This window comes from Parus major, chromosome 12, assembly GCF_001522545.3.
Source record: "Parus major isolate Abel chromosome 12, Parus_major1.1, whole genome shotgun sequence".
NCBI classification, from domain to species: Eukaryota; Metazoa; Chordata; class Aves; order Passeriformes; family Paridae; genus Parus; species Parus major.
This window is the reverse complement of record NC_031781.1, coordinates 7,945,601-7,958,242: the sequence shown is the minus strand read 5'-3', so window position 1 is coordinate 7,958,242 and position 12,642 is coordinate 7,945,601. Positions and strand designations below refer to the sequence as shown.

The 12,642-nt window shown below is 38.1% G+C and overlaps 1 protein-coding gene across 1 annotated transcript in view; it reads right to left on the bottom strand.

Moving 5' to 3' along the window:
* CCDC66 (coiled-coil domain containing 66) overlaps positions 1-12,407 on the bottom strand; it is a 22,147-nt gene extending 9,740 nt beyond the window's left edge. The window contains 12 exon segments of the mRNA XM_015640649.3: positions 191-352; positions 1,217-1,301; positions 1,672-1,922; positions 3,692-3,823; positions 4,618-4,794; positions 6,061-6,179; positions 7,130-7,233; positions 7,387-7,522; positions 8,283-8,700; positions 9,531-9,553; positions 11,278-11,342; positions 12,326-12,407. Of these exon segments, the coding sequence (XP_015496135.3) occupies positions 191-352; positions 1,217-1,301; positions 1,672-1,922; positions 3,692-3,823; positions 4,618-4,794; positions 6,061-6,179; positions 7,130-7,233; positions 7,387-7,522; positions 8,283-8,700; positions 9,531-9,553; positions 11,278-11,342; positions 12,326-12,336 (1,683 nt within the window). The 5' untranslated portion in view covers positions 12,337-12,407.
* Positions 12,408-12,642: the final 235 nt, after the last annotated feature.

The following is a 12,642-nucleotide window of genomic DNA, read 5'->3' as shown; positions in this document are numbered from 1 at the left end:
ATGAAGAAATCATGTAGAAAACATATAAAAACCCTGTGATTTTTCTGTGGAATGGGGCTCTGTCTTTGGACGCTAGTCCACAGGCTCCCGGGCCCTCAATAAAGCACCGCATAAACGACTTCGGTTGTTTGTGTTTTCTTCGGATCGGGCAACAACAGACTATTTGCCCCAAACATAATGCAAACCCCACCTCCTTTTGTTTTTGTTTCAGCATTTCTTCTTCAAACTGTTTCTGCAGTTGTGCTTTTTCTCGTGCCAGGCGCAGTTCCTCCTGTTGTTCTTCCCATTTCCTCTGCTCTTCCTCCAGTTGCTTCTTTTTCCGTTTTTCTTCCACCTGAGCCATTATTGCTTTCTGGCAGGATCAGAAAAAAAAGGGCAAAGTAAGAGATATAACATTTAACATATTCTAAGGTATTTATTAGTGTAGTTTTGTGTATGTGTAGAATTGGATTTGGACAAGTGAAAAAAAAACAAACAACCCGAAGACAATTTATTTCAAACACTTCTAGTTTTGTTTCTGGAAAACCACCAGCTCAATTGGCCTGTCTGAAATGAAATACTCAGACAGAAAAAGGGAGCTTTTTATGTTTAAGAAAATACTTCTTTTTTTCTTGGAAAGAGATGGTGGTCTGATTTTCACCTTATGCACGTACAGTAATCCAGGGGTTTGATCCAGCAGGGTAACAGTGTGATCAGAATAGTCTCTACATTTATGCAAAGACTCCTTCACACCGTGCTAGAGACACCAGCATGCAGACACATAATGTTGGGGTGCCACAGAGGCTAGGTAAATGTCAGTAAAGTAGATAAAAAACTAAAGGTTCACGGAGTGGGAATCTGTAAATATCAGATTTCTCCTCCTTATAACAGTGGAGACTGAAGGAAAATGCACACAAACCTGCTAGAGCTCTAAAGACTGAACTGTACATTTGTTGAGGCAGGAATTCAGTTACATAAATCCAATAATCTCATGCAAATATTGAAAGAGAATTGCAGAGTCTGACTGAGGGAAATACTGCCAAACAATGCACATATCATCTAAAACATAAAAGCCAAGTGCCTCCCTGGTTTTTGGTATTAAATCCTTTAATAATAATATATTATTAATATATTATAATAATCAATTTTAATAATAATCCTTGCTTTACTCATGGGATATTACCTTTCATCCTTTCTTATAATTAAAAAAGTGTGAGGCTTTAAAAACAAAGTCTACCTGATGTTCCAACTGCTTTTGCCTCCTCCTGTCCCTCTCCTCAATCTGTGCAGGGTCCAGCAGAGCCGTCATGGAACGGAGGAAACTGAAAAAAACAGACATGTCAATGTTTTTAATAATTAGAAAATAATCCTTAATACTTTCTTAATTAGAATCACTTAGATTTCATTTTCATATTGAGGTTATTCTGTTGTGTTAATTCTAAGTTAATATAGAAATTAATTAATAGATTATGAGATCCTTTTCATTAAGGAACAAAGTAAGGTTATTTGTGGTAAATTTCATTAATAAACAATGCCTGCACTTGTGCCTTTCAATAGTGACACAACAGGTATTTGAAAAAAAGCAAAAGCCAAATGAATATAAACAATTTTCTTTTTCTTTTTTTTAATTTCTGAGGAGGTACAAGAAATGTACTAACTGGGAAAATAATTATGCTTACAAAGCTCACTCACCTGACTCTCTGACTTTGTTCCAAAGCACCATTTTTAGCAGCTTTTTCTGCAGTTCCTCTCTGTAAGGGCATGAGGTTGCCTAAAGCAGCAGGTGACAAACGGTGAATGAAAGCAGTCGAGTCCTTGGGGTCAGGTGACAGGGAAAGACTTTCAGGCTTTCTGTGCATTCCATTTAAGGGGTGTTGTGCATTAGCACTTAAGTGGTTCTTAAAAGAATCAAAATGCATTTCCCATCTGTCATTCTCTTCAGCCTAAATAGGTATCAAGCAACAACAACAACAAAAAAAAAGAAAAAGCATTCAGTTATATTTTTCTATATAAGTGTGGTTAATAAAACACAATACACATTTTGTACACCAGGAACATTTGAAAAGCTCCAATGCAGACAGCAGTTAATGCCTTAAGTGAGAAGACAAGTGTCTCAGTTACTTAAAATGCAAGTCAGATCACAGATTATAATGCTGATCCATACCTGGTCAGCACAAACATACTGCTACTACATTTTCATGAAAAAAAGGAAAAGGTGCCTGCAGCCCTCCTTCCACAGCACACCTACCCAATTAACAACAAGGCAGCTAATGAAGTAAACCTTTCCTAGCCCCATCACATTAAAAAACTCAGCTTACAAAGGAAGCCTGATCCCTTCAGCAAGACAGGAAAAGACAAGACTTGGTGTTGTGTGTAGGTCTGTAACCAGGCCTGGCAGCAAGGCTGTCTTTGTGGGTAAAAAAGGTAAGGCTATTTTCTTCAATACTTTCTGGAGAAGTGCTTGCTTTTTAACTTTTTTAAAGTTTCATGAGTGTGTATGTGTATTAAAAAAATATTTCTAGAAACAGGATTTTAGCATCACTGTGACACATTGTACTTAAATTTTTATTTTGTCTCTCTAGTTAGGTTTGACTTGACTTTGCCTTGGGGAAATTAATTTCCTTTAGTTTTTTTAGGAGATGTAGCATCACTCTAAGAAGATGGGCTAAACATACCAACAGACAGAGTAGCCCAAAGATACCCAGAAAGATAAAAGGCCATCAAGAGAACATCAACAAAACATCAGTGGCCTGATCTACCCTCAGCTGCTGCATGAAAATCTATTTAGCTTTGGAGGCCAGGAGCTTCAGATCCAATGGTGTTAGCGTTCAGGAACAATAATCACAGAATGATTATATGTAGGTGCTTTTATTAAAGAGCTCTGGGTGTCAGGGGTACACACACCCAAATCTGACCCTACCTGGTTTTGAGCTGAAGGTATTTTATACTCTATCATTATATAACTTACATATTAATTCTTAAACTTATATTGTTCTATTGTATATATTGATTTCATCCAAGCATGGATTTCTAGTGATCCCCCTCAAACCCCTAACAGTTTCTCATGATTCTTTAAACAATAATTATGTCTAATCACATCTAACAATGATATAATTTATCATATACTGACTACACAGGTGCAGTTTCACATGATCTAGCAAGCACAAGACCTAACATTTTCCCAGGGCCTACCAAGCCTAACTTTGTAACTCCCTGAACTTTCTCTGATTTTAAAATCTTTTACTATCACTAGGAAACTGAATACTGAGGGTTGCTCAACTCTGGACCAATGAACTTTAAAACAGTGCATCTCTATTGAGTTTTGACTGTATAAAGTTTGGGGGGAAATAATGCAAAAGTGTGTGTGTTTAGAGTATTTTCCTTGGCACATCCTGGCCAGAAAATAAAGTAATGCCTGATTCTCTATCACTTTAAATACAGTGCTAGAGGATTTTATTTTCTCCCTGATTTTCAGTGATGCTACCACTGTCTCCATCCCTGCAGTAAGGACTTGAACACACCAGACACTGAAATACTCAACAGCCACTGGCTCAGTGTTCACTCAAGTGCATCCTTATGGTGAAAACCTGGACATACAGAAAACTACAGAAACTTTGCTGCCACTTCACTAATTATATTTTTTATTTCTAAAAAAAAAATAAATAGAGAAAGACTTATTTTATTTCAAATTGTCCCTCTAAACCACAGATACCTTTGATAAATTAAGTTTTTCTTCTATTTTTTGCAATTTAGCTTCTTCCTTCTGTTTGTCCAACTCTTCAAGCCACTTCTTCTGTTGCTCATGTTTCAAAGCACTAAAAGGTTGCTCCTGTGGCACAGCTTCCTGAAATAAGATAACTGCTAGTTTTTTTACAAAAAATTAAGTATCTTGTCTAGCCACATAAAAAAGACCTGACAGAAAGTTCTGCCTTTGGTTGGTGAGCAAAACCGGGCTTTTCTTTCACACAATGAAAGGATGTAAGTTTGTAACTGTAGCAAGTGTCAGACTGCCAATGGATGAATTCTGAGTATTACTCTAACTTGACCCATCCATCTCTCACTTCAGAAAACTGTACTTATTTGTATCACAAGTAGAAATCCCTTTTTCTTCCCATGGTTCACTGCTCAGTCTGTGTTCCATGCAGATTCAGCACGACAATCTAATTAGCAGTGATCTGTCTCAAATTAAGGAGCTACCATCTCCATTCTTCTGTTTCTGCTTCTTAACAGATCTCTGTATTATTTAACAAGCTCCAGTGGCACTGGGAACTTCCAGTGCCACTTGACAAAAAGCTCTCTTCAATCACTGCCTACCAGCACAACTTAAGACTTACTTCTTGAACCTTCTGCCATCAATATCTTTTACTTTATATACGTTTCCACTTCTCCATTTCTTCAACACATACTTAAAAACTGATTAATACTGTATGTCACACCTCTAGTACTGCTCTTCACATCAGCCTTGAAGGAAATGCTGTCTTCAAAGCATTGATATTTTGGTAAACATTCATTCAGACAGTTATTTATGCACAGCAAAAAGGTCTAAGGAATTCTTCTAGTTTAAAAGAACTTATTGAGACAAACATTTGTTGTTCATAAATAAGTAAAAAAACTCCTGCATGCAATTTAAGATCTTACCCTGAAAACCAATGCGGTACAACTGCCAGCTGGCAAGTCAGAAGAAGTGAAATCAGAAGACTGCCCAGCTGGAGCTCTTGGAACATTCAGTGCAACTCCATCAACCTCTGTGGCTAAAGCAGCTGTACAGGCAGAGCTTTCCTCAGTGCCATGAACTGAGTCAGCTGGAAACACTGTCTGCAAATAAAGGGACCATTCAAAGACTTACGTTATACACAGCTATGTAGCTACAATTTATTTAATTGTCAAATTGCAATTGTTTGCAAATAATTTTTGTAAGTTTTAAAGTGCTTTTTGAGTAGGGTAAAATTTGGAATCGCTTGTGAGCACTGTGAAAGGGGAAGTAAGGCTTCACGAGATGTAAGCAGGCTCGTGAAAGATGTATTTTAAGATGATTACTATTACAAAATGTATGTCCAAGATAGCTTAAGCAGAGAGCAGAAGACCATGAAAGGAAATGTACCAAGCTTAAAGTGGCATCAGAAGACCACCCTAGACTGCTGATGTCAGCAACTACTGAATTATGCAAACGCTGTGGAAATCTGAAGCAAGACTGTAGTCAATGAGCTCCAAATAAATCTGCAAAATCATTTGAGGAAGTAATACAACTGTAACAGTATAAAAGCCTGCAGACTGAGGAACTGGGTGTGCCACTGGCTTTGCCATGCACCCAGCACTGTAACTTTTGATTTATGCTTTGTCCCTTATCATTTATTAAAACTCTGAAAAATTAAGAGGAGTGGGCTTTGTTTATCACACTTATTTAGTTTACCTGCTTTGTTAACAAAATTATACTGCTAGAAGCTGCTGTTCATTAACATCTCAGCCCAAATTTGTAACTAAGCATCTTTTATCCACTATTTATCAATTATGTAGATTAAAACAAATTGTCATGGGATAGAGTCAAAACTTGGTTAGGAATGCTGCATGTGCCACAAAAAAGTGCAATTTGCTTTTGCTGTAAGAAATGATAGCAGATACAACCCTAACTTCTGCTTAACAGCAATAAATTTCACTGGAGAAGTCTCTTTTGAGTATAATGTATTTATCTAACACAGTGTTTTCAGAATAACAGCTTTTTAAAAAACTAGAAGTCATATTGGCTATGCTCATTAAGCAATCAAATATATGTGAGAGCTCATGAACAATGTATGTAATTATATAGCCAGGAATTACAGTTGAGATTATTCCCTCAAACAGAGTAAGAAAAGATTTACACTTTGTAGTTAGGAATCCAAATGGAGGGACAAAAATGGATTGTTCCTGCTATAAAGATCTTAAGCTGAGAAGTTACAAACTAGAGCAACAAGTGTGGACCAGGGAGCTGCAGCAATTCATGCCCTGAGAGGGCTTAAAGCACCACAAATATTGGATTCTAGATTTGTACAAAAAATAAAATCAGTGCTGTGGAAACTGTGCTCTTGTATTTATTGACAGCCTTACCTGGTCTGGGTCAGGTGGTTCCACTTTATGGGTTTTATTACTGCCAAGTTTTGCCCAGAAATAACCCACCTCTCCCTCCAAAGTTTCTTTCAGTTTCTTCTTCAATGCTACCTGTTCATCTTAAACAAACAAAATCAAACTCTAGTAAGAGTATTTAAGTTTTATTGTATTAAAAAAAAATTAAAAAGACAGCAATGCATGTCTCCCCTGTCACTTGGACTCTGAATGGACACAAGAGTTGTCATTAATCAGTTTGACCAACCAGTCATGACCTTGTTCTCAAGAGCAAAGTGAGGATGCCCAGGGATGCAGAGGTAACTTGGGAGTCTCTGAGAAGACTAAAAAACACCGGAGTAACAATTTCCCAGGGAAAACTAACAAATAACCAGGTATATGAACTCTCTCCATTTTGTTACACCAGTCTTGCACTACTTTAATATTATTAAAACCAATGGAGCTATAATGTTAGCTACTGACAATGCAGAATAAATGAATGCATTTTTTGAAACCAAATGGCCTAAATCCAAGTTCAAAACAAAACACAGCACTCCTCCATGTGAATCATAAAAAGCTTAATTTGTCAGAGAGAGATTACTACTGTATTAAACAGTTTTGGTTTAATATCATCACCTTGACTGGTGATGGGGCTGGACTGCAAACTATCTCAAGTTCAAATTGCAATTTCACACACTCAGTCATGCTTGCAGATTGGTATGTGCTGTTCCCATTAAAAAACAAAGGAATTTTTTAAACTATAATGGCTGTCAACTACTGTCAGAATGTGACAAAACTGCTGGCAAGTAGTGCCTAAAATACAAAGCATAACAATACATTTATATGAGATAATACTTAATTGGCAAATAAGTGTTTCTTGCAAGAATTTACAATCTTGGCATAAACTTCTGAAATTCAAGAATCTTAATCTTGTCTTGGAGAATTATTTACTTTTCAATTTGTAGCAACTGTACTGATACAAGTAAATTTAAAAGGGCATAAGGATTATCAAGTTTCTTGGCATCCTGAGTGTAATAAAAACTGATCAAAAATGTATTTTATACATCATAAATACCTAATTCCTTCTTCCATTGGGTCTTTTTAAGTTCCAATAAGGCTTTCTCCCCTTCTCTTTCACCCAAAGTACTAAACAAGTCAGCAGGTTTCCATAAATCCTTTCTACAAAAAAGGAGGGGGAAGATTTTTATCTAGAAAGCTGATCTGTTAATTTTTTTAATTAGCATTTATAAACAATATTAAAGTTATTAAGAACATTTGACACAAACCTTTATTGGAGACAATTTTTGTACGCAGTTACACAAATGTACCTACATCACTTTCTGTCCTGGCTGAAGATGTGCTTCTTGTTTCCTGCCTGAATCAGAATTTGCTTCATCTGGAACTGGGGACACTTAACAGTCTTTTTGGAGTGATGCTATAACATTTTCCTCTGATGCCTCATTAGTAGCTGTGGTAGAACATAAATATATATAAATGTAAATATGACCACTAAACCAGCCCTGCTTATATAGTTAAGGCATATAAGTTACTCCTTCACGGGGTATTTTTAAAATGCTAGACTCAATAATCACTTATTCTGGGCTAAGGGCTCAGAGTTTGGGACTCTAATTAATTGCAGGATGTCTTATTCTTTGTGCAAAAGCTGACCCCTTCCACAGATCCACCAAGGGGAGGAAGGATGCAATAAAGGAAGATAAGCAACAGTTCTTACACTTCCGAGTAGCAGAACTGGGGAGGGAAAAAGAAAAATACTATTTAGCACTAATAGTCCAGTTAGGCAAAATGACACATTCATCTTTGGCCATAGGAAAATGGCAGAACTGCTCTTGAGACACAGAGGATGGACTGAACTCTTCACAAGCCAGAAGGGCCTTTCTCTTTGGGCAGTGGTACAGTGCAGTTCTATGTTTCACTCCCCAGTGTAAAATGGTTCTTAATTTGCGTGGAATAGTGATGTTTCTTGCTGGCATGCTCTTCAGAATATTGGAAATGTATTAAACAACCTTTTTCACTATTCTAATTCTGAAATGCTTGGTTCCTCACAGTAACAATGTCATGTCCATAATGGCAAATGGTACTTTGTCTGAGACCATCCAATGTAAGTGTAACATCTCTACAATGTGCAAATAAATTATCAACTCAAAGTTAAGTTTTCAGATTTTGCTCAGTTTCCATGAAACAAATGCATCCAATGGCTCGTATCTTACCCACTTCCTCTTGCTTTTCATTATGAGTCTCAGAGATGCTTCTTCCTTCTTTAACAATCATCAAAATCTGTTGAAGCTCTGCTTGTGTTAAACACACCAAACTTTTTAAGTCTTCAGCTGATACATGTGGGGCTTGAGGTTTGTGTTTAGTTTTTTTCACAATACTAGGATCCTCTGAATCAGGATATCTGTTTGTCTTATCTCTTTGGAAGATCAAAGAGTAACCTTTAGTTGTGCCTTCATGTGAGGAGCGTTTATCAACTTGCAGTTTTTCAGCTTTTGTCATTGATAAGCTTGATTCACTCCTTGGCTTTGTTAAATTTTCCTGCTTGATACAAGCATTTTGTGTTGGCTTCAAGATGAGCCCAGTGTGCTTTACTCTCAATGCCTGTTTAGGTGCTCTGGCTCTATTACCCATCTGTTAAAGTAAAAAGATTTCACCATCTATTAAATAAGGGAAAAAAAAGCATCTGTAAAAAAATGAAAACAAGATTCAAGAAACAAGGAAAATAAGTATAATTTTTCTTTTCTGTTCCATATGTAGAAACTCTGTATAAGCTAATGAAAGATATTAATGAATACCAGGAATACTCTGGAAGAGGACACAGCACCTGAATTTGAGTACTTCAAAATGACAGTACGAATAACAACTTTAGGTAGCATGACATTTAAAAGAATGAACAAGTATTAATTCTGCTTTACTCTGGTGTTTCTGAAGCCTTGCACCTGATAGGTACATGTTTTCACCATGCAGCAGTATTTCAACCTTGATTTTTCTGAATTAAAGATTTCTCCTTTCCAAGGTCCTTGGTGCAAACTTGCAATTATTTCCTGGTATTGGAACCTTTTTCTGCATTTTCTCCTTCCCAAACCCACCACAAGTTAGTTTGCTCAGAGACAACGTGTATGACCAAACTTGAAATTAAACACACTTCAGACCTCTGTTTTACCAGAATTCCTTTAAGGACTGAAAGGTTTCTGATTTAGGTAATTCCCTCTGCTGCTCTAACTTGGCCAAGAAAACTAAAGCATTTTGAAAAGGTAAAAATAGTCACAAAACTTTTAATTCATCCTTTTGAACATATTATAAATCTGAGAAATAACAGAATATCTCAAGTTAGAAGGGACTCATAAGCAGATATTTCTCTTTCATAAATATAATTGATTACAAGTATTTAAACAGTTAAATTTCTCAAATTTTCTGTTAACAAATAATGAATTTGTGTGTTCTAAGGATTTTACACTTACCTTCATGGCAGGCTTTGATTTATCTTTTGGGAAACAAACACAAACATATGAAAGAAGTATTTAATAACAACTTGTTCCTGAAAAACAATCTTGAGAAATTAGTGAAACTTTATAGTTAATTTTAAAAATCAGTTAATTACAGAAATTATAGAAATTAGTAAAAATTATATTAATCTGATTTGTGTAAACCCCTGATTACTTTACTTATTTTTATTTATTTCAGTATACACATTCCAAAAGTACATTGAAAAAAAAATTAGATATATTTCAGTAACTATTTCCTGTTAAATAAACCTGTATGGTTTTATACACATCTAATTAAATTATTGTGCCAGTCTGACCTTCCCCTGCTATTCAATGTTTCTCAGATAATGCCTTCTTTGGTTCCATGTTCTTGTTTGTCTCCATTACTCCCACACCTGTGTCCTGAATTACTCTTCAGTCTTCTAACTCACATCCTTAGAGTGTAGTAATCTCAAAAATAGTAAGTACCATGTTCAATATAATACTTATGAATAAAGAATGTTCTAATACTAATAGAGGGAATGTGGTACTCAGGAAATCCTGCACACATAGCTATTTTCTTTGATTTTTTTTCTGCATAAAAGAGAAAAGCTACCTCCAGTAGCAGCTTGCAAAATGTATGCTGATTAAGAATATATATATGCTTGCTTAAATGAACTGGATAACCAAAAATAATGCTAATGGAAAAAAGATATTTTAAAGAAAGAATGGGAAGCTGAAGAGACATCAAAAGATCATCTCAGACCACCTGCACAACAGATCTTCAAAAACCACAACTGCTGATTATGAAGAAAAGCAAGTAGAAAGTAAATGAAAATTTGAGGAAGTGATGTGCCTAGAATTTATAAGAGACTACTGTTGGAGACATGAATTTGTGCGTTGCTTGGGGCAGACACCCCTGTGCACTCAGCGCTGTCATTGCTCACCCTCTTATTGAACAAATTAATAAACTGGCTATATTGCTTCATGGATTGGCAAGTCTGGCTGTTCATTTATAAGCAAAACACCACATAATGTCTAATTAGGCAGCTGTCTGGTAAATGCAGAAAACAAAATATAACTTAAATGGCATTTAATGGAGAATTTCTGTATCCTGACTACGTAGAACACTTTAGGAAAAGCAGACTTGTGCAGAAATGTATGTCTGACAAATCACAAAAAAAGAATTTATTGCAGAGACATATGACTGACAAATCATAGAAACAGAGTTTATTAACACTTAATTACCAACATAGGTTTTTCCATTATATCTCAGATGGTAGTAGTGAGATTTGGTCTAAATAAAATGCTTATTGAAAATTAAAAATTATAATCAGAAATACCAAAGCTACTTTAAAAATGTGATTGCAATGATGTCATGCTGTGTAAATTAAGCAGTTATTAAGCCTCTTTTATCCGGGCATGTAATGTGATATAAAGTTACAGAAAATATCAAGTTATGCCAGTTGATACACAATAGCACTTAACTTTTTGTTTCAATGATAATCTAAGCAGTGGAGACTATTTGCAAGCTGTTCCCTGGTACACAGACTATTCAGAATTCATTATCGATCTACTGTTCAGAACCGAGCTGGTGAGAGAGAGGGCTTGTAAATAACAATGCAAGAACATTCCTCCTAATCTGAAAAATATTTCAGGAAAGATTGCCTTTATGTCTCTTGGATAGTAGGTTTAACTTCAAGAAGCTTTAAAGATTACTTGAGATAAATAATTAAGAGAATACCAGAAGAAGCTAAAATTAGCCTAGGCTTTCCATCCAGCACTTCAGTTTCGAGCTTCAGTCCATCACTGTAAAACGAGAGAGAGAGGGGAATCTGAAATATTAAGTAACGTGATAACGGTAAGATTTTTACTTTAATAAAAAAATTAATTGAGTACAATTGTATTGTACTTTACACAGTATTTACTGTTGTTCCAGATGGTCCTTCACATCCCAAACTATGTTTTGAGAAGTTACTTAAAACAAAGAAATCAACGTGTTTTGAAGAGGGTAGTTTTATTGATACTGGAAAAAAAATGGATTGGCATGTTGCAAAAAAACATTAAAGGTAGCATTCAGTATCGTTATACAGAGCAATACTCCTCAAGAATTTAATATAACAATATAAACTGGGCGCCACACAAATCTCTATCCAAATCTCCCAGAACACCAGCGCCGATCACAAAGCAGAGCTGTATTCTGGAAACAGCCTTTGGTTGTGCTTCCACTCACAATTCACCTTTGCAAGTGGAACAAGCGCTGTTACAAGCGTTCACGAGAAGAGAAAAACGTGGCGGTGTAAGTACCCAGCTCTCTGTCTTTCTTCGTGCGCTGGGACAATCCGACATGACGGTAAGCGCTCCAAGTAACACTTTATCTTCACACTTCGTTATAGAAACGTTAACAAGGAAAAAATCCAGAGCAGTTCGAGCTCGCACGCAACTTTCTAAGGGGCACCTTAGAAGGGGCGCTTCAATCAGCGGAGCCGCCGCCCGGCCCGGCCCCGTCCCGCTTTGTGCCGCAGCCGGCGGGGACCGCGGAGGGTGCGCGCTGCCCTCGCTCCGCCGGAATCCCGGACATCCCGCCCCCTCCACCGCTTCCCAGAGCCCGTCCCGAGGCCCTCCCACGGGAACGGCTGCTAGTCCCCGGCTCTGCCCCGCAGATCACTCCCGTTCCCTCAGCCGCGCGGCACTGCGCGCCCTGGCGCGGGACCGACGCGTTCGGCGGGGCCGGGCCCGCCCCTTCCCGCTGCCCGCCCTTACCCCAGGTCCCTGGCGCTGCCCGCCCTTACCCCAGGTCCATGGCGCTGCCCGCCCTTACCCCAGGTCCATGGCGCTGCCCGGCGGCCGCGGATCCCCGCGGAGCCCCGCGCATCGCCCTCCCTCAGCCCCGCGCCCCGCTGAAGGAGCCGCGCGCCGATTGGCTGCCCGCGGGGGGCCTCCACCAATGAGCATCCGCAGCACTGCGGGGCGGCGCGGCCGGGAGCCCGGGGGATGAGGGCCCGCAGCCCCCCGAGCCCGGGGTACCGGGGATGGCATCTCGCAGCCCCGCCGAGGCTGCCAAACAATTGCCGGGCGATTATTCCCGGGCTCGAGAGCTGCGGAGGAA